Genomic DNA, 22776 nt, shown 5'->3' on the forward strand with positions numbered 1-22776 from the left:
GCTCAAACAACCCAAAAGTCCTTCGCTCAAATCACAAGTAAATCCAACTAGCCTTCAAGTAAAATTTCGGCAGCATATCCCTTGTGTTTACCTAATTTCCAACCATCATGGCTTCATTATTTCCTCAAATCAGTCCCAACATCTCGTACAAAAATAATCTCATTCCCAAAAGCCGTTCACTAGGCTTAATGGCATTCAAGTACAAAATTTAGTTAGGAAATGACCGGATATGAAAGTCAAGCCCTAAACTACTACCAAAACAGGGTTCCCTAAGCATACACAAACAATAGAGGAAACCAGAAAAATCCGGAAATGATTTAGCTTTTGCCCTGAAAAAAAATAGTTTTTGTCCTCATTTTGCGGTAATGGTACCAAAGGCACTACGATTATCGGATGAAGGTGAAAGACCCACTGTTTCGAAGCTAAGAGATAGGGCTACAACATTACAGAAGGTCACTCAACCCAGTTTCGAGTGTAACCCGGTCAAAAATGCAAGATACCTTACCAGAATCACAAAAACAGATTCACAGAATGCATTCTAGCGGAAACATCATAACTCAGGCTCTCCAAGTCCAAATCCAGAAATTCCAAAACCAGCTGAAATCTAAGAAACAGGGATAAATTTCATCAAAAGGCCTCAACAACCAATTCGGAAGAAATTCCAGCCAAAACAACCAATTACAGGCGCAATTCTTAAATTCGGGTAAAACCAGAACAGCAATAGTAATTTCGACTTTTCTCACTCTACGCTACTCCGATTGACATGAAATTTTGTAGGCACATCTAAAATGTTATTTACTACAACTTTCATGTTTTAAGACAAGGCCAATTCGGCCTCTAACTAGGAGCTAAAAATTCGGGCAGAATGTTCCTTCACAAAACCTAATTTTCTGAAATTTCTTCCAAAACAGAAATTGATTGCAATTGTCCACTTTTTCCACCTTCTAGAATCATTATATTCCATTTCCAATCATCATAGATAGCCACACAACCATGCTTATATTAAAACAGAAAAATCCCCAAAAATAATAAAATTTCATCACTTCAACCATAAATCAAGAAATAATCCATAATATTGCATCTCATACTACCACTAATCATGATTTAAGCATCAATTAAGGGAGGAGGGTGGTTCTTCACAACTCACCTTAGAAACAAGAGAGAGAGAGCAATAGGTCCTCTTAGCTTTCCAAATAACTCCACAAATCAACTCACTAACACTAATTGAAGAGGTTTTATGGAAGGAATTCAAGATGAAACGGTTAGTTTGTGAGATTGGGCAAGATTGGAGTAAGAAACTTGGAAGCTTTTCTTTCTTTTCTTGTAGGAAGAGGTTCGGCCAAGAGGAAGACAAAAGTGAGGAATTTTTGGTGAATTTTTGATTTATTTGGTCAATGGTAAGAAAATGAATAGTGGTCTTACAAATTCCTCCAATCAAATGGTGACACTTGTCACCTATTTAATGCAAGTCTATCACTTTGTTCCCTCTCGCATCAATCCAAATAGCTTCCTCTAATTATCTCTTAACACCCGGTAAATTAAACCCAGTATCCGAAACTTAACCTAGTTGGCCGAATTTTTTCGAACTTTTCGCACTAGTGGGTCCCACGTCCGGTATACGCTCTTAATTTCTCAAAAACTATTCGATACTAGAAAAATCATCTAAAAACTATATTTACTCATAAAAATTATCTAGAAAAATTTCCGGATACAGAAAGTACAGAAAACAAGCCATTGAAAATAAGAAAACCTAGAAAGATAATAAAACCTAAAAAATTGAAAAGTTACGGGTTCTCACAAATTCGGCCTCTAACTATGATGAACAGTACCAGGCAGAAAGGGGGTAATCTGTGACGGCCCCACCTCCCCCTAGGGCGTACCAGAGGGTTTGGCGGGCCGCCTGCCCGGCTCTCGCCGGGACTCAGTCGTTCACTAAAGTTCTCAAACGAATTACAAGAATAAACCTCAAATATACATCACATGGTCCACAAATATACATCCAAATCTCCAATAATTACATGTCACAAATGCAGCGGAAACAATTCTCAACTATACATAAAATGATTTCCAAATCCAAATTGTACAAAACATAGGCCATCCAGTCACGTGAATAAGTACTACCAGCCTTCCTTTGCCACGAGCCCTGTGGAGGGGAATAAAATAGTTTTTGGGGTGAGCTAGAAGCTCAGCGAGTAACCAGCAAAATCATTAATCAAATATATTTCACAATGTTGCATTTCGATGATTTCGATGATGTCATGATTCAGAGATCAAATGTCCGTTTAGTGCTCTCGTGAGCCGGTGAAATCATAGCACTTGAACACCCAACGCTCAAATATTTCATTTAACATTAACACACGAACTCACGAAAGTGGGAGCAACATCGGTGCTCCAGATAACCATGAACATGAACCATAAACAAGGTGGAGACGTTGGTGTCCAGCACAAGACTTTCCCAGAACTCATTGAAGCCAAAATCATATCATGAATTCACATGCAAGCACGCATGAAATGCAATCGAATAAATAATGCAAGAAACATTTCACAAATAACTTTGGAAATAGTTTAGGGCCACTCACCTCCACGGCTCAGAAATCATCCAGCATATAACATTGCCTTGCTCAAATCCAAGTCTTAGATCACAAACTCAATGAAATCAAGTCCTTTAAAAGTTCGGACAGCACTTCCCCTGAATTTGCTAACTTTTCCAGCCATCAGGGCTTCATTATTTCCTCATTCCAACCCAAAGGTACACACACAACAACAAGTTCATCCAATAGCCATTCAGCAAGCTCCAAGTAGTATAAGTACAAGTCAAGCTAGGGAAAAGTCCGGAAATGAAAGTTTAGCTCAAAACCAGAAAAACAGTTTTGACGTCATTTTGCGGTAATGGCACCAAAGGTACTATGAGTATCGGATGGAGGTCCAAGACCCACCGTTTCGAAGCTAAGAGAAAGGGATACAATATTATAGAAGGTCACTCAACCCAGTTTCGAGTGTAACCAGGTCAAAAATGCAAGATACTACACCAGAATAGGAAAAACAGGTTCACGAATCGCATTCTGGTGTAAACATCATAAATCAGGCTACCGAATTCCAAATCCAGAAATTCCAAAACCAGCTGAAATATAAGAAACAAGGCTACATTGCATCAGAAGACCTCAACAACCAATTCGGAAGCAATCCTGACCAAAACAACCAATTACAGGCGCAAATCCCAATTTCGGGTAAACCAGAACAGCAATAGTAATTTCGACTTATCTCACTCTACACAACTCCGATTGACCTGAAATTTTGTAGGCACCTTTAAAATACCATTATCTACAACTTTCATGTTTTAAGACAAGGCCAATTCGGCCTCTATCTATGACCTAAAAATTCGGACAGAATGTTCCTTCACAAAACCGAATTTTCTGAAATTTCTTCCAAAACAGAAATTAGTTGCAATTAATCACTTTTTCCACCTCATAGAGTCCTTAAACATCATTTCCAATCATCATACATGACCCCATAATCATATTCATATGAAAACAGAAAAATCCCCAATAATTATAAAACTTCACCAATTCAACCAAAATCAAGAAATAATCCATAAAGTTGCACCTTATATCACCACTAATCATGAATTGAACATCATTAGAGCAAGGAGAGGGGTCATTCACAACTCACCTTAGCAATACAAGAGATAGAGCAACTAGTCACCTTAGCCTCCCAAATAACTTCACCAATCACCTCACTAACACTCATAGAAGGAGTTTTATGGAACAAATGCAAGATTAAACGGTTGATCTTGAAGATTGAGCAAGATTAGAACCAAGAAAGTTGAGAGAGTTTTCTTCTTTTTGCTTGAGAGAGAGCCGGCTTCAAGTTTGCAAATTTGAGGGATTTTTGGTCAATTTTTGCTTAAATTGGTAAAGGCATGAATAGTGGTCAAATGGCAAGACTAAATCTTATGGTGACACTTGTCACCTTTTGGTTCAAAACTTATCTTTTTGTCTCTCCAATACAAATATCTTAACACTTTGTAAAATAATATCACTTAATACAAAATTCCAACAAGTTGTCAAAAATATAATGCATTTACCGCACTAGCGGGTCCCACGTCCAAAATACGCTTTTAATTTCTCAAAAACTAACCGATACTAGAAAAATCATTTTAAAACTATCTTTGCTCATAAACTTTATATGGAGAATTTTTCTAATCAAGAAAATGTAGAAAAGGCGGGCAATTAAAAAAAATAAACCCTAGAAAATTAGAACATTTCCAGGTTCTCAAACTCATTTTTTTTTTCGGGGCGTCACAATCTCCCCTCCTTAAAAGAATGTCGTCCTCGACATTCCATCTTGTACCAATCAAGTCGAGACATCCCGCAAGAATCACTAAAAACCAAACCCACAGTCCGGCATCCTAAACTTCAAGCCTAGGATACACTACAGAGATCTGAAGCCTAAGCTCTGATACCAACTGTGACGGCCCCACCTCCCCCTAGGGCGTACCAGAGGGTTTGGCGGGCCGCCTGCCCGGCTCTCGCCGGGACTCAGTCGTTCACTAAAGTCCTCAAACGAATTACAAGAATAAACTTCAAATATACATCACATGGTCCACAAATATACATCCAAATCTCCAATAATTACATGTCACAAATGCAGCGGAAACAATTCTCAACTATACATAAAATGATTTCCAAATCCAAATTGTACAAAACATAGGCCATCCAGTCACGTGAATAAGTACTACCAGCCTTCCTTTGCCACGAGCCCTGTGGAGGGGAATAAAATAGTTTTTGGGGTGAGCTAGAAGCTCAGCGAGTAACCAGCAAAATCATTAATCAAATATATTTCACAATGTTGCATTTCGATGATTTCGATGATGTCATGATTCAGAGATCAAATGTCCGTTTAGTGCTCTCGTGAGCCGGTGAAATCATAGCACTTGAACACCCAACGCTCAAATATTTCATTTAACATTAACACACGAACTCACGAAAGTGGGAGCAACATCGGTGCTCCAGATAACCATGAACATGAACCATAAACAAGGTGGAGACGTTGGTGTCCAGCACAAGACTTTCCCAGAACTCATTGAAGCCAAAATCATATCATGAATTCACATGCAAGCACGCATGAAATGCAATCGAATAAATAATGCAAGAAACATTTCACAAATAACTTTGGAAATAGTTTAGGGCCACTCACCTCCACGGCTCAGAAATCATCCAGCATATAACATTGCCTTGCTCAAATCCAAGTCTTAGATCACAAACTCAATGAAATCAAGTCCTTTAAAAGTTCGGACAGCACTTCCCCTGAATTTGCTAACTTTTCCAGCCATCAGGGCTTCATTATTTCCTCATTCCAACCCAAAGGTACACACACAACAACAAGTTCATCCAATAGCCATTCAGCAAGCTCCAAGTAGTATAAGTACAAGTCAAGCTAGGGAAAAGTCCGGAAATGAAAGTTTAGCTCAAAACCAGAAAAACAGTTTTGACGTCATTTTGCGGTAATGGCACCAAAGGTACTACGAGTATCGGATGGAGGTCCAAGACCCACCGTTTCGAAGCTAAGAGAAAGGGATACAATATTATAGAAGGTCACTCAACCCAGTTTCGAGTGTAACCAGGTCAAAAATGCAAGATACTACACCAGAATAGGAAAAACAGGTTCACGAATCGCATTCTGGTGTAAACATCATAAATCAGGCTACCGAATTCCAAATCCAGAAATTCCAAAACCAGCTGAAATATAAGAAACAAGGCTACATTGCATCAGAAGACCTCAACAACCAATTCGGAAGCAATCCTGACCAAAACAACCAATTACAGGCGCAAATCCCAATTTCGGGTAAACCAGAACAGCAATAGTAATTTCGACTTATCTCACTCTACACAACTCCGATTGACCTGAAATTTTGTAGGCACCTTTAAAATACCATTATCTACAACTTTCATGTTTTAAGACAAGGCCAATTCGGCCTCTATCTATGACCTAAAAATTCGGACAGAATGTTCCTTCACAAAACCGAATTTTCTGAAATTTCTTCCAAAACAGAAATTAGTTGCAATTAATCACTTTTTCCACCTCATAGAGTCCTTAAACATCATTTCCAATCATCATACATGACCCCATAATCATATTCATATGAAAACAGAAAAATCCCCAATAATTATAAAACTTCACCAATTCAACCAAAATCAAGAAATAATCCATAAAGTTGCACCTTATATCACCACTAATCATGAATTGAACATCATTAGAGCAAGGAGAGGGGTCATTCACAACTCACCTTAGCAATACAAGAGATAGAGCAACTAGTCACCTTAGCCTCCCAAATAACTTCACCAATCACCTCACTAACACTCATAGAAGGAGTTTTATGGAACAAATGCAAGATTAAACGGTTGATCTTGAAGATTGAGCAAGATTAGAACCAAGAAAGTTGAGAGAGTTTTCTTCTTTTTGCTTGAGAGAGAGCCGGCTTCAAGTTTGCAAATTTGAGGGATTTTTGGTCAATTTTTGCTTAAATTGGTAAAGGCATGAATAGTGGTCAAATGGCAAGACTAAATCTTATGGTGACACTTGTCACCTTTTGGTTCAAAACTTATCTTTTTGTCTCTCCAATACAAATATCTTAACACTTTGTAAAATAATATCACTTAATACAAAATTCCAACAAGTTGTCAAAAATATAATGCATTTACCGCACTAGCGGGTCCCACGTCCAAAATACGCTTTTAATTTCTCAAAAACTAACCGATACTAGAAAAATCATTTTAAAACTATCTTTGCTCATAAACTTTATATGGAGAATTTTTCTAATCAAGAAAATGTAGAAAAGGCGGGCAATTAAAAAAAATAAACCCTAGAAAATTAGAACATTTCCAGGTTCTCAAACTCATTTTTTTTTTCGGGGCGTCACATAATCGATACCCTAACTTCCGAAATTTCCGTTCAATGCGGAAATTTTCCGCAAATAACTACAATTGACACACTAAGGTTTCATTCCAGATCATTTCCAACCATCCTACATAACCACACAACATTAATCATATGAAAACAGAAAAATCATGAATAATTATAAAACTTCACCAAATTCAACCAAAATCATGATATAATCTACCAAATCACCCCTTAGGCTACCACAAGTCATTAATTAGACATCATTAGATAGAGGAGAGGGGTTCCTTCACTACTCACCTTAGTAACCAAAGGAAAAGAGCAACTTGGCACCTTAATCCTCCAAACAACTCCACTAATCACCTCACAATCACTCACTTAAGGGTTTTTATGGAACAAAAGCAAGATTAAATGGTTGAGTTGTTGGATTTGAGCAAGATTGAAGCAAGAACTTAGGGAGCTTTTCCTTTCTTTTGCTTGGAGAGAGCCGGCCACAAAAGGTTGGAAATGAAGTGATTTTGATCAATTTTTGGGTTTATTTAGTAAAATGGTAAAAAGGTGAATAGTAGTCAAAATGCAAGATTTAATCATATGGTGACACTTGACACCCTATTTAATGCATGCATATCACGCTGTTTCCTCTCACACCAATCCACTTGGTAACCTTTAATTATCTCTTAGCACCCGATAATTTAAACCCGGTATCCAAAACTTAACCTAGTTGGCCGAATTTTTCCGAATTTTCCGCACTAGCGGGTCCCATGTCCAGTATACGCTCTTAATTTCTCAAAATCTAACCGATACTAGAAAAATCTTCTAAAAACTATATTTACTCATAAAAATTATTTAGAAAATTTTCTAATAAAGAAAATGCATAAAAGGCGTGCAAATAATTAAAATAAGGCCTAGAAATAAGGAAATTTACGGGTTCTCACATCTTCCAACTCAATTCCTTCAATGGGCGGTTTCTCTTGGGCTTGGACGGCATGAACCAAGGCTTGAAGTGACTCCTTGAATCTCTTACCTCGTGCTCGTGTCATTGGGCCTTGGGGCACCTTCACAGGGTCTCTACTGGAGCACCATGGGTCTCGTGCTCAATCGCATAAAAAAGTCTGCAGCTTCGAATTTGTCATCTAAACACATCTCTCCAGACTTCTCATGAGGATTCAGTCTCCAATCACTTACAGGTAATGATAGCTTATGTGACGATCCCACCGCACCCAGAGGTGTACCAAAGGGCTTAGTGGACCATCTGCCTAGCTCGCGCCAGGACTCGAAAATGCAAAGCAATAAAAGCTATATAAACCAAAAGAGTACTATTCACAATATATACATTGGCAAAAGAGTTCTATTTACACCCTCAAAAGTGGATATCTAGGCCACTACATCCCCTTGTGGTTATAACAAAAATCAGAAAGTAGACCCGAAGAAGGGTCCTTACACGGATCACTATAACAAGAAGAACCATCTTAATTGTCCGGCTGTTACAGACTAAACCTAGCTATACTAGTGACAGTGCCAAAGAGTCCCGCGTCGGCCCTTGTTAAGAAAAACAAAGGGAAAGAGGTAAGTTATAAGCTTAGTAAGTAAACAGGGGTAAAAACGTAAATGGCACATCAAGACGAACAATTACGTCACAAAGATACCAAGTCAAAAGCAAAAGAAATAACAGCACAAGTTAAGGATACAGGTTGGCTCCAAAGCCAAGTTATTTGCCATGTGTGACCTCCTGTCGACACTCCGTCGACCACAAATAAGGGTCCGTAAAACTCCACTTGCACTCCCACCGTATTCCTTATCACCCTCACTGGCCAGTCAATCGCACAAAATTGCTCGAGCAATCAAAACGAAATCGAACTTGGTTCACAAACGTGGTGACCTCAAGACTATGTTGGACTGACTTCGACCAAGCCCCGGCCGGCTCGAATAGTCCGTCTAGGTCTTGAGATCAGGCCCCAAACTCATCATATTTCATAATTCACAAAAGTCACCCCGAGCTACAAGCTCAAGGGGTTCAGTCCCAAAACAATTCATATACACATGTCATGTACAAATACAGGTGCAAATTAGGGTTTAGGTCGAGTGTGATAAAGTACATCCTCGCCTAATTACCCTTTCATCCACATCAAAGCACATAAGCGAGTTATACATAGAAATGGCCCAAATACTTACGTAAAGAACAAATATAGCAAAAGTGCGAAAATCATGTCGCGTGTGATAGCTAGTAGGTCCCACTGGCTCCGCCTAACCTGCTACCATCTGTAATAAAAGGTTGTACCACATTATTCCACAAACGGCTACTAAAATTTATAAATCAAGCAAAATGGCAAAACAGACACGCGCGCGCGCGGAAACGGCGAGCGGAAACGGAAACGGCCGTCGAAAACGGAAATGGCAGATTTTCCACCCCAAACCGTTTTGACCATAAGTTAGGCTATAAATGTCGGATTAAGGTGTATGAGACACCGTTTTGAAGCTAAAAGAATGAGTCACAACTTTCATGAAGACATCAAGGGCTAAAATAGGCCTCGTTATCATCAAAATAGACAGAAACAATAGCCAACAGAAACTGTCTTAGGCAATTCAGACAGTTTAGAGTGTTTGGGTCGTTTTGCCTGCTACCAAGGTCCAAACACTCTGAAACTTAGCAGTTAGACAGATCACTCAAAGCTATACAACGTTCATGAAGGCCCTGCAACCCAGATCGCAACGGAACTAGGGCAAAAATGTACGAAACAGTCCCAGCAGTTTATGTTTAGGTTGTCGGACAGGCCCTGCTTGAACGACCATAACTCAGGACTTGTAGATCCGAATCAAGAAATTCCAAAGGCGTTGGAAAGCTAAGTTATAAGGCTATCACTTTTGTGTTTTGGCCAAAAGCTGAATCAGCACTGATCCCAATGAAAAATGGAACCAAAGCTGCAGGATCGCACTGTCCTATGTTTTTGTGGTTTAGTCTATTTCCGCGGCGCAAACGCGTGGTCCAAATGCAAGCATCTCATGCAAGTTTTTTTTTAACCAATCCCACACCAATACAACACACATATACCATCTCCTAATTATTCTACAAGAAACTCGAAAGTCCTTTCCCAACTTAACCTCAAAACCTAGCAAACACTAACCATATTCTATACTCTAATCTTACAAGCCCTAACTAACTTTGTCTAACCATATACCAATGAAACCCTAACCATCGATGCCCTAGCTAAGCCAAACTAACTTCCCTTAAACTAGGGTTTCATGACCAAATTGAACTTTGCCAAGGACCAACCATACAAGTGAAATTAACACACCAAAGTTTCCATTGGCACCAAGTAACCAACCAAACCACTAAGGAATCATGAAGCAAGAAACCCTAATTCCTCCTAGCTTTGGCTGAAATTCATGCAACAAAATACCACCAAAATAAACCATTAAATTACTCTACAATCACCATGTATACCATAAGAGTTCACAACCACCACAAGAACATCACTTTCATGGCTTCAAGACTCAATCACCAAAATTTTACTTTTAAGTGAGATGTTTTACCTCCAACCAAGCTTTGCAAGTGATGGAATCCCAACAATCAAGTGCCCATGTTGCTTCCCTAAGCTCCAAGATCAAGATGGATGGCTAGAAGTGGATGAACTTGGAAGAAAATTTCTCTCCTCTCTTGCCCAATGCTCTCGGCCCTCTCTGTCTCAACTCCCTTTGATGTTTGTTTGCTTTATGTCTTATGTTTATCTTGTATTTCCCTATGATGCAATATAAGTCAAAGTCATAGGAGATATTTTCCACCTCAACCAATCACACAAAAGCTTGCATTTTGCTTCTTAGCCCTTCCAACTTCACTTTGTCTTTCTTACTCTCTTGCCCACAAACATATGGAAGTCTTTCAATTAACTCCATAGGATACATACTCAATCTAATCTAAAACACCTAATCACACTTAATCGCTTCACTAATCACCCTCCTATCCTAACCACCCATTCTTAATCATACCTTATCCTACATAAAAGCAACTAAACAACAACCTTTTTGACATTGGCAAAATTAGGGATTTTAAACCCAACTTAGGGTTTCTAATCTATTAGAACACTAGAGGTTTTAGTAATAACCCAAATTAGGATTTTCTAAATATTTAGAACAAAATAACAGTTAAAGGATTACCACCAACCCTAAAACCACATTTTGCAGTAAAAATGACACTAATGTTCTTTATTACACATAATATCAAAATTAAGGACTAACCGAGGTCTCACTGTGACGGCCCCACCTTACCCTAAGGCGAACCAAAGGGTCCGACGGACTGCCTGCCCAGCTCTCGCCGGGACTCAGTCATTCACCTCAAGGAATTGAAGATAAAATTTACAAAACAAGCGAATACCGATCCCAAACTGAAAACATAAACTTATATACATTCCTATCTCCAAAGGAATTACAAAATTCAAATATACAAAGGTTCCCAATTCCTCATACATCCAACCCTTGCCAAGTGCTAGGGCGAGAACCCTTACAAAAAAATCAAAAGAACTAGACTAAGCTAGTCTGTACAGAGCACTCGTCCTTGCTCGCGTCCCGTGTTAAGGAAAACAAAACTAACGGAATGAGCTAAAAGCTCATTGAGGTTCCGAACACATAATCAAACAATAAAATCAATGCATTAACCATAGATGACAAATAATTCAAGAAACATTTACAATATAAAGCGAAAATAACACATTCATTTAAAAGGATACGTGCTCACATGGAGCCATTCATTCATTCATTCATTCTCCTTTCATTTCCTTATTCCTCCAATCATTTCAAATGCATTTTTGGTAAGTAAAACCCTTCATTTCATTCATTGCCACTCGTTCATTCATTTCATTTCACCCCCTTCCGGATGTTGGCCGGACTCCACCCGACAACAAGGTAATACTCGAGTATACCGAACGTTCACTCAGGGTCACCAAATCGTCCGACCAAGTCCGCTTCTGGCTCGAGTCGACCGGTAACGAAGGGCAGGGCCCAGTTCGGCCAATGGCTTACATTCATGCATATATAATCGTTCAATCATTGAAAATTTCACATTCATTTAGGTTGAGTGCGATAAAGTACACACTCGCCTAGAAAACTCATTTTTAGCAATCATTGAAAGCATTTAACATTCAATCAAATATCCATAACATGGAACAAGGCATTTAAATCAAGAGTAACATAACAACAAGAAACACTCACCTATTTACGCAAAATAACGTCCAAAGTGTTCTTCCGGTTATTACCCTTAATCACCAATGAATCTTAACATAATCAAAAGAACACATTATGCTTCAACCATCAAAGATGTAAGTGATTCAAAGAAAATTCGAATACATACTAGTACAAAGTATAAATATGATTTTGGTAGTGAAAAGAGTACATTTAAACCAAAGGACATAAGTAAAATATTTGTAAAACTTATGCTCATTTGTAAAACTTTAAAATCGCTATTTGAGTCGAAGTGGCAAAGAAAACGTATTTCTATTAGTCGTAAATTTCATTTTTCCAAGGGTACAAGTTTCGGCCGAATTCTAATTTATATACCTCGATAAAAGAAGACGTAAATACCTTAGATGGTTCACGTGGTATTCGCTCTCAAGCCTTACTCAAGTCGCAAGTATATCGACCTAGTTCTCGAGCGTAAATTTGGGCAGCACGCCCTTTGTATTTACCTATTTTCCAACCATTTATGGCTTCATTCTTTTCCTCAATCAATTCCAAAGTCATACACAAAATCATCTCATTTCAATAGCCATTCCATAGACTCCAAGTCATACAAGTACAAAATCAAGCTAGGAGCATATGCGGAAATGAAGGTTGAGTCAAGAAACAAAAGACAGATTTGACGTTATTTTGAGTAACGGACACAACCAAAGTTACGCTTATCGGATTGGGGTTCAATTTATACCGTTTCGAAGCTAAGGCAGAGAGATACAACTTTGATGAAGTCCACTTAGTCCAGTTTGCAATGTATCCAAGTCAAATTCATAAATTACAGTACCAGATTCCTACCGACAGGCTAGTTAACTGTACTATGTTTCAATGGCCATAATTCAGGCTACCGAAGTCCGATTGAGGTGTTCTCAGTGGCGTTGGAAAGCTAAAACATAGGGATAAAATTTTTATGTTTTGGCCAAAGACTGGTTTGGTACAGATCAAGGTGAAAAACGCAGCCAACATGAGCAAATGTCAAAACTGTCTGTTGGACTCTACCTTGGGCAGTCTCAGGGGTAATTTTGTCTTTTCATGGGATACAGTACTCCAATTGAGTTGAAATTTTGTAGGAAACTATAAAACATCATTACCTACAACTTTCTTATTTTGTGCTAAGGCTGATTCGGTCTCTAACATACTCAAACAGAAACGGGCAGAACTGAACCATAAGAAATCTCAACTATGGAATTTCAAGAATTTAATGTGCAACTTCACATTTCTAGCTTAAAACCACTACTACTACCTCCTATACAAGCCTACATACACCATATACCATCCAAACAACCATCATTCCAACAACCAAAGCTGAATTTTTTTACACTATAGAGCTGGAATTTACCAAAACTAATACTAAAACCATGAAAGTTACCTAACAAGCCATAACTTTCACTTGTAAACCAATAAGTAGCACAACCATGAAATAATACCATCCTTACCTAGAATTGGAGAAGCACAACAGCCCCTAGGAAGCTTGAACCACCAAAACTCTCCACTCCAAGATGATAATCTATGACAGCCCTACCTTCCCCTAAGGCGAACCAAAGGGGTTAGCGGACTGCCTGCCCAGCTCTCGCCAGGACTAACGGTTCAGTTTAGAGTGATCTAATACGTTCCGGAACATACAAACGCGCGTAAACAAGTCAAAATAAAAAAAAAAAAAAAATGAAACCGGAGTCGGCTATGAATAGTAACCGACACGTCAAAACCCAACCAAACGTCAAGCAAATATTTACATGTTGAACTTAAGCATATACAATCCAAAGTGGCATACAAAAGTTATTCAAAAGTGGATACGTGTACGGTTTGCCAAATCAAAAGAGAAACGGACCCAAAAGTACACTTAGAGTTTCAATCAAGGAGCAATACAAAAGATATGTCCATCTAGCTCAATTCGACAACCAACAATCAAATCCAGTCCAAAAGTATTTATTTTCCTGTAAGGAAAACAAAAGGGAATAGAGTGAGCTTACGCCCAGTGAGATAATACCACTCAAGCAACCAAGTTCATATAAGCATCAAGCTTTTCATTCCAATACATCAAAAGTAAGTAAATGCATACATCAATAGTGGTGATAAAAGGATACAGGCGGCTCTCAAGAGCTCTTTTCCTCGTTTGCATTCTTGATCGAATCTCATTGACCCTCCGTCAATGTTTAAGAGTAACCAACCGTAGGCTCCACTTTACTTCCATTCCTTTCACCCAACATACCCCTACCGGGCCCGAACTCCAAACAGTAGCAATTTGGTAATACTCGAGTATACCGGAATCAAGAGTCTCACTACTACAAGATTCCATATAACAGTCCCCATAGCTCGTCAAGTTTCACGACCAAGCCTTCGCCGGCTCGATCCAATCGACTACCAATGGGGTTGAGTGTGACGCCCCTGCTTCTCCCAAGGGCGAACCCTAGGGTATCGGCGGGACGCCTGCCTAGCTCGCGCCAGGACTCAAAATTTCAAAACAATAAAACTAGATAAACCCACAAACGTACTATTCATAATATATCTAACGCCAAAAGAGTTCTATTTACATCTTCAAAAGTATCGAGTCAAACCACTCTAATACATTATAATAACAACCAGCAGAAGGTAGACCCTAAAGAGGGTCCTTATACAAACCACCAAAACAAAAACAAACATCCTAACTGTCCGACTATTACAATCAAACCTAACTATACTAGTGAAGGTGCCAAGAAGTTCCCCGCGTCGTCCCCTGCTAAGGAAAACAAAGGAAACGGGGTAAGCTAGAAGCTTAGTAAGTAAACAGGGGTAAAAGCGTAAAATTTCACATTGAAAGATACAGCTATTCCACAAAATGTCAAGTCAAGCACAAAAGTAACAATACAAAGGAAGGATACAGGTTGGCTCCAAAGCCAAGTCATTTGCCATGCGTGATCTCCTGTCGTCACTCCGTCGACCATAAATAAGGTCCGTAGAACTCCACTTGTACACCCACCGAACACCTTATCACCCTCACTGGCCAGTCACCTCACAAACTTGCCCGAGCGAACGAAATCACAAACTTGAGCTTGAGTCACAAGCTCGGGTCACAAACTTGGTTCACCACTGGAACCTACGAACTTGGTGACCTCAGACTAGGTTGGACTGGCTCCGACCAAGCCCCGGCTTGCTCGAATAGTCCATCCAAGTCTTGAGATCGGGCCCCCAACTTCAACATATTTCACGAATTCACGAAAGTCACCCCGAGCTCCAAGCTCAAGGGGTTCAGCACCAAAATAATTCATATATACACATCTCATGGGGAAACATAGGTACAAACTAGGGTTTAGGTCGAGTGTGATAAAGTACACCCTCGCCTAATTCCCTCTTTTCACATTGAGGATGCTCACCTCGGCCACCCGCATGTCCGAGGTGAACCCACCTCGTCCCTCATCAGAGCTCATCCGTGTCTTTGGCATAACCCCTGAACTCAGCCGGATCACTAGTCTACCGTGTAGGTGACCTCGGCACCTCCACCTCAGCTGCACGCTGATGATGTCAAGCCGCCTGACATCACCCAGGACCAGTGCTTTATCTGAAAAGCACTGGAGGCACTTAATGGCACCTGCACAATACTCTCCGTCATCATGCCCAGAAGGCTACAGTGTCAGGGTCAGGTTTCCTGACAAGGGACAGAGCCGTAATGCCAGAGAGTGGGTCCCACTAGTATGGGCCTTCCGCCCTGTCCTCTACTCTCCTTCTATAAATACCTCACACATACTACCAACAAGTAAGCATACTATTCATTTGACAATACTATTGCTTTTCTCTCGTTCTCATACTAACTTAATCGTCGGAGTGATCCCAGGGGAGAAGCCCCGCCATTCACTTCGGACACGAGGATACACCTCACTTCATCTCAGAGGAGCCTGATTCTGGTCGGTTCAACTACCCACCAAAAATCACCTCTTCAATTGGCGCCGTCTGTGGGAACGAGACTACTATTACTAAAATGAGATCCACGCGCTCTAGAAGCGGAAGAGTCCCCTCGACCGGGGCTGGGCAGACGTCCGGAGCCCAGCAAGATCGTATTTCTGAAGAACAAGGGTCCCCAAGGACCCAGCCCCACAACGAAGACGCCATCGCCAAGATGGCCGAGTTCGTATCAGACAACCCCAACATTTTTGAGGAGCTAGGAAGATACCTCAAAAGACAGGGGAAAGAAAAGGCCGAATCTTCCAAGAGGAGACCGACGAAGTCTCCTGAAGTGCCCTCAGGCGAGGACTCCGATGAGGGGCGTCTCTCTCGGAGTACCTCTAGGCGCGCCTCCTCCAAGGCGACCTCTAAAATTGCCTCCATCTCCAGGGCGTTTTCCCGGGGACTGCTAGGGAAAAAAGCCGAGGACCCGCCTCGGCGCCCCGGAGGCCTAGCTTCTGACTACATGCGGGCCCCGCCCTTCACAGATGACATCAACGGGGAGATGGTGCCCCCAAATTTTAAGCTTCCAAACTTGCACACCTATGACGGCCGAGGTGACCCCGAGGATCACCTCCGCGCCTTCATCTCCGCATTCCGACTCTACTGCGTCCCCGACGCCGTGATCTGTCGGGCTTTCCCCATCTTCCTACACGGGACTGCCCGGAAGTGGTTCTGGAGTTTGGAACCAAGGAGCATTTCCTCCTTGGATGAGCTAATAGACCGGTTCATCCACCGCTTTGTGTCGTCTCGACCAATCACAAAGACTTCTGCTTACCTCTTGAACCTGCAACAGGGTCAGGGCGAGTCACTTGGCTCGTATGCTCAAAGGTTCAACGAGGAGAATGTGCAGATACCTGATCAGAATGAGCAGGTAACTATCGCTGCCTTCACCAACGGGTTAGTGGCAGGGATCTTCAACACCGAAATCCATCGGTAGTACCCCCATACACTTCGGGAGCTCTGGGAAAGAGTGGACCAGGGAATCCGAAATAAAGATGTAAATCGCATGAAGCGAGAAGCCCAAGCATCTCGTACGGGGCAAGATCCCCGGAGGAGGAAAGACACCGGCCGAGGTGAACCAGGCCCAAGTGGCACTTCAAACCAACTCCGAGACAGCCGGAGTGTCTTCGACCGGATCGTAAAAGGCAGATCGTCCACCTCGGACGCCGAGCTGACACCCCTCAATTCCAACCGATCCCATGTTTTGGCTGTGATGAGGCAGAATCACCTCGGCCGAACTCCCCCTGAGATCCCAGGAAGAAGGGATAAGAGGAATTCCAACCTCTACTGTGCCTACCACCGAGATGTGGGGCACGAGACCGAAGACTGCAACGACTTGAAGCTAGAAATAGAAAACCTGATCCGCCAGGGATACTTGAAGCAGTTTGTCCGCAAGGATGGAACCTTCAACCGAAGCGCCTCCCACCGGGAGAGCCGAGGTCCTCGCCGAGAAGACAGGCGGGACACTAAGCTTCAGTGCCGAGGTCCTGAGGACCGAAATGGGGATCAAAGGCCTCCACGCGACGGATCGCCGGGCTATGGCCCAAACATTGCCGGGGTGATCAACACCATCTCGGGTGGCCCCACTGGAGGAGACAGTCAGAACTCCCGAAAAAGGACTTACCGCCAAGCCGATATGGAGGTGGCCGAATCAAGTTCCAGGTTATCCGAGGTGATTACCTATGGTCCCCATGACCCTGTCCCTGCCGCCTCCAGCAATCACGAGGCGCTCGTGATTGAAGTCCTTACCAATAATTACATAGTCAGAAAGGTCTATGTCGACCCCGGAAGCTCGGTAGACGTCTTGTACTACCAAACTTTCGAGAGTTTGAAGCTGACCCGGGAGCAACTCACTCCGGTCAGAACTCCCCTTGTCGGTTTCGGGGGACACGTCGTCCACCCGGATGGCATGGTGACCCTGATGGTAACTATCGGGCGACATCCACGCTGCCGAACTGTGCCTGTCAGTTTTACGGTGGTCAAAGCAGACTCCCCCTACAACATGCTGATAGGCCGACCCACGCTCAACGCCTTGAGAGCCGTATACTCCACCTACCACCTGAGCTTGAAATTCCCAACACCTGCGGGGGTGGCTGAGGTGAGCAGCGACATGGGCACCGCCCGGGAATGCTACCTCGCCACCATTCAAGCAGCAGTCACACCCCGGCCCTCACCGAGGTCAGAAGAAAAGAGGCCAGCGGTCCTCTCCATAGACTGCATCGACCCTAGTGGTCTTGGATGAAGCGAAACCTGACCAAGTGGTCCAAGTAAGGGCCGGACTCCCCTCACCCCTGAAAGAAGAAATGATCTCCCTGATCAAGGACCACCGAGACGTCTTCGCGTGGTCCGCAGATGAAGTGGTCGGAGTGCCACCCGAGCCCATGACTCACCAACTCAACGTTAACCCACAGGCCCGACCTGTGCGGCAGAAACGAAGGCACTTCGGCCCCGAACGTAGCAAGGCCATATCGGATGAGGTCGACAAGCTCTTGCCGGCCAAGATGATCCACGAGGTCCAATATCCCACCTGGCTGTCCAACCCAGTCATGGTCAAAAAGGACACCGGTGGATGGAGAATGTGTGTAGACTTCACCGACTTCAACAAGGCCTGCCCCAAAGATTGCTATCCTCTGCCTAGGATAGACGCCCTCGTCGACTCGGTGATGGGGTATGTAGTCCTCTGCTTCCTAGATGCCTTTAAAGGGTATCATCAAATAGGAATGAGTGAGGAGGACCAAGAGCAAACGGCGTTCTACACCGACCGAGGTACTTATTGTTACACTACCATGCCCTTCGGGCTAAAGAACGCCGGGGCGACCTACCAAAGGCTGATCAACCGACTCTTCAAGAATCAAATCGGCCGCAATGTGGAGGCCTATGTGGATGACATCCTTGTCAAAAGTCTCGCCACTTCGTCCTTTCTGTCAGACGTGAGGGAAGTCTTTGGTGTCCTGCGAGACTCGAGGATGAAGCTGAATCCCAAGAAGTGCGTCTTCGGCGTCACCTCGGGGAAATTCTTGGGGTATCTGGTTTCCCACCGGGGAATCGAGGCCAACCCCGACAAGGTTAAGGCCATTCAGGACATGTCCCCACCTCGGAACATCCGAGAAATCCAACGGCTGAATGGACGCCTGGCCGTGCTGAATCGCTTCTTGTCCCAATCAGCTGAGAAAGCTCTGCCCTTCTTTAAGGTGCTCAAGAAGGCTGATCAGTTTGCCTGGACGGAAGAGTGCCAGGCTGCTTTCGACAAGCTGAAGCAATACCTCCATCACCTACCCACTCTCGCTTCACCTCGGCCCGAGAAGAAGCTCTACCTTTACCTCTCCGCAGCCGACGAGGCTGTCAGCGCTGTTCTTATCCGGGATGAGGGCACCCAAGTGCCAGTCTACTACGTCAGCCGAGCTCTCCGCGGGCCGGAGACTCGATACACTCAGGTGGAAAAACTGGTGTTGGGGCTAGTCCACGCAGCTCGGCGATTGAAGCCCTACTTCCTTGCTCATCCTATCTCCGTCAGGACCGACCAGCCCATTCGGCAAATATTGGTGCGACCCGAGGCTTCCGGTCGCCTCACCAAGTGGGCTGTCGAGTTGGGAGAATATGACCTGTCATATGAGCCCCGCACCGCCATAAAAGCTCAGGTTCTAGCTGATTTCCTGGCCGAGCTGACCTTCACGGAAGGTCCAGAGTCCACCTCCGCCAGTGCCGAGGTGTCCACCCCTTCCCCGTGGACACTGTATGTAGACGGATCCTCTAATGGGGATGGCAGCGGGGCTGGACTGCTCCTGGAAGGACCTCAGGAGGAAGTGTGCTCTTACGCCCTCCGCTTTGGCTTCCCAGCCACCAATAATGAAGCCGAGTACGAGGCCTTAATTGCTGGACTCCAGCTGGCCCGTAGGCTCGGCGCCCAGCATATCCACGTCCGCAGTGACTCCCAACTCGTTGTACGCCAAATTCTTGATGAATACGAGGCCAGGGATGAGACCATGCAACGGTACCTCTCCAAAGTTCATCAACTCACCGCGTACTTCGAGTCTTTCGAAATCCAAAGAATACCCCGGTCCCAGAATAAGCGAGCCGACGCCTTATCCCGGCTGGCTTCCACATCATTCTCTGACCTCAACAAAACAGTCTTGGTGGAAGTCCTGAGTGAACCAGGATACGTGGAAGAGGTGGCCTGCCCCGTGCACTCTGAAGAAACCTGGATGACACCGTTCATCCTTTTCTTGGGTCAGGGAGCCCTCCCGAAGACCGAGCCGAGGCGAGAAAAATACAGCGCAAGGCAGCTCGGTACGCTCTCCGCGATGGAGAGCTGTACAAACGCTCCTACCTCGGCCCATGGCTGAGGTGTGTCACTCCCGAGACAGGACGCGACGTCCTCCACGAGATCCACGAATGCCTGTGTGGGGCTCACGTCGGCCACAGAATGCTAGCCAAGAAGGCTTTGCTTCTTGGATATTTCTGGCCCTCAGTTCGGCAAGACGCCCAGGACCTTGTTCTCGGTTGCCCTTCCTGCCAAGTCCACGCACCCGAGCATCACCAGCCCGCAAACTTCATGGTTCCCATCACTTCACCTTGGCCGTTTGAGCAATGGGGGACGGACATCATAGGTCCTTTCCCCAGATCCATCGGGGGTGATACCTTCCTGGTAACCGCTGTGGATTACTTCACCAAGTGGGTTGAGGCTGAGCCTCTGAGGACCATCACCAGGCTGGCAATTCAAAAGTTCTTTTGGAAATGCATCGTCTGCCGCTTCGGCATACCTCAGGTCATCATCTGGAATAATGGAAGGCAATTTGCCGAGAACCCCTTTAAAACTTGGTGCACAAACCTTGGCATCAAACAACATTTCACTTCGGTAGGCCACCCCCAGGCCAACGGTCAAGCAGAAAACTTCAACCGAACTCTCTTGCATGGCCTCAAGACCCGACTACACCGAGCTGGAACATCTTGGGTCGAAGAACTTCCCAGTGTCCTGTGGTCTTATCGGACCACGCCGAGGTCAGCCACGCAAGAGACCCCCTTCTCTTTGACCTACGGAGCCGAGGCTGTCATCCCTGCCGAGATCCTTACCCCCAGTCCTCGGCTGGCAGCCTATGCCGCCGAGGTGAACAACGAAGAGAGACAGCTGGATCTCGACCTCGTCGATGAACGAAGGGACCTCGCCTCAGCCCGGATAGCTTCCTACAAGAACACACTGGCACACTATTACAATGCCCGCGTCAGACACCGTAGATTCCAGCCTGGAGACTTGGTTCTTAGAAAAAACTCAGTCAGCCGAACTGAACCACGAGGGAAATTATGCCCGAAATGGGAAGGCCCTTACCGAGTTGTGGAGTCTGACCTTAAGGGATATTGTAAACTGAGTTACCGAGATGGCTCATTAGTGCCGAGGTCTTGGCACGCCGAGAACCTCAAATTGTATTATGCTTGAATTTTTAATCAAGTCATGACTTCGGATATTATGTTATTTTTCAACATCGGTATTACGCTATTAAAAAATAAGGGGGACAAGCAAGGGACGAAGTCAAAGCAAGAAAGTAAAGTGCTGAGATGAGAAGAAATAGACTTTCATTCAACAGAAAAGAGCGTTACAAAAAATACAAGGCCAAGGTCGGAATGCTACTAAGCACTCTCCACCTCGGCCACCCCTTTAAGGCCTACGAGCCTAGACCCCCTTTCTCGACTCCCTCCTGGGCAGCCTTCTCTCCGGCCTCTTCTCCGCCGGGGTGAAGTTCTCCTCCATGCTCTTCGCCGATGTACCCTCCGGCCTCGTCTCCCCCAGCGTCTTCTCCTCCCATAGCTTCTTCTTCTTCACCCTCCTCGAACACTTCGTCGAGTTCGGACAGCCACTTGTTGAACTCGCTCTGGACTTCGACCAAGTTCCTTCCTGCCTGAATGCCTTTGGCCATCCGCTCGCATAGCTCCTTGGAGTCCTCATTGTAGTTGGCATGGTTTTTCAAAGACTCCAAGGCTTCGGAGGAGAGGTGAGCTGCAGCCTCGTCTATGGCTGACGTGAAGCCAAACATGAAGCTCGGCGTGAGTAGTTGGCCGAGATCCCTGGTGAAAGCCTCAGACTTCCGAAAAGCGTCCACGGCCGAGGCTCCAACACCCTCGAGAGCTTGCTCATGGGGTTTCTTCACCTCGTCCCTCCTCTTCTGCTCTTCTTCGAGGGCTGATCTGAGACTATTCATTGTGACCTCGGCCTCCTCGCCCTTAGCTTCGGCTTCCTGAAGTCGCATCTGAAGCTCCGATTTCTCGGATTCGGACACCGCCAGTTTTTTCTCCAACTTGGAGATCTGATTCTGCAGCTTTCCGGCATCCTGCTCCTCCACCAGAGCACAGTATCGGTGTGCCATCTCGGCCACAAAAGCTGAGTTGGAAGCTGTGGTCACCATGAGGCTTTGAACCATCTCAGCCGGGCTCAGCTTCCTCATGAACTCCAAGTCCCTTGGCAAGGTGGAGTGCATCATTAGCTCTTGGGCAACCCGAGGCTGGCTGCACCTGTCGTTGACCGTAACCTTCCAGTTCGGACACCAGTGCTCGCCGGGGTGTGTCTTCTTCTCCCCGGGAAATACTGGGGGGCTATGGAAAGATTCCATAGCGAGGTCCCCGAGACTGCATTTACCGGAGGCTTCAACTGCTTGCCTCGGCCACGAGGAGGAGGGAGTGCCTCGGCCACGAGGAGGCGGGAGTGCCTCGGCTTCAACTGCTTGCCTCGGCCAAGGGGCACTCCCTCTGGCACAG

General features: G+C 44.3%; 1 protein-coding gene across 1 annotated transcript; it reads left to right on the forward strand.

The window, feature by feature from the left end:
• Nucleotides 1–16204: 16204 nt before the first annotated feature.
• Nucleotides 16205–18274, forward strand: LOC113711395 (uncharacterized). The gene is made up of 2 exons (XM_072067081.1): nt 16205–16903; nt 17012–18274. The coding sequence occupies exons 1-2, from the start codon at nt 16205–16207 to the stop codon at nt 18272–18274; spliced, it is 1962 nt and encodes a 653-aa protein (XP_071923182.1).
• The last annotated feature ends 4502 nt before the right edge of the window (nt 18275–22776 follow it).

The sequence above is a fragment of the Coffea arabica genome, chromosome 10e, assembly GCF_036785885.1.
Source record: "Coffea arabica cultivar ET-39 chromosome 10e, Coffea Arabica ET-39 HiFi, whole genome shotgun sequence".
NCBI classification, from domain to species: Eukaryota; Viridiplantae; Streptophyta; class Magnoliopsida; order Gentianales; family Rubiaceae; genus Coffea; species Coffea arabica.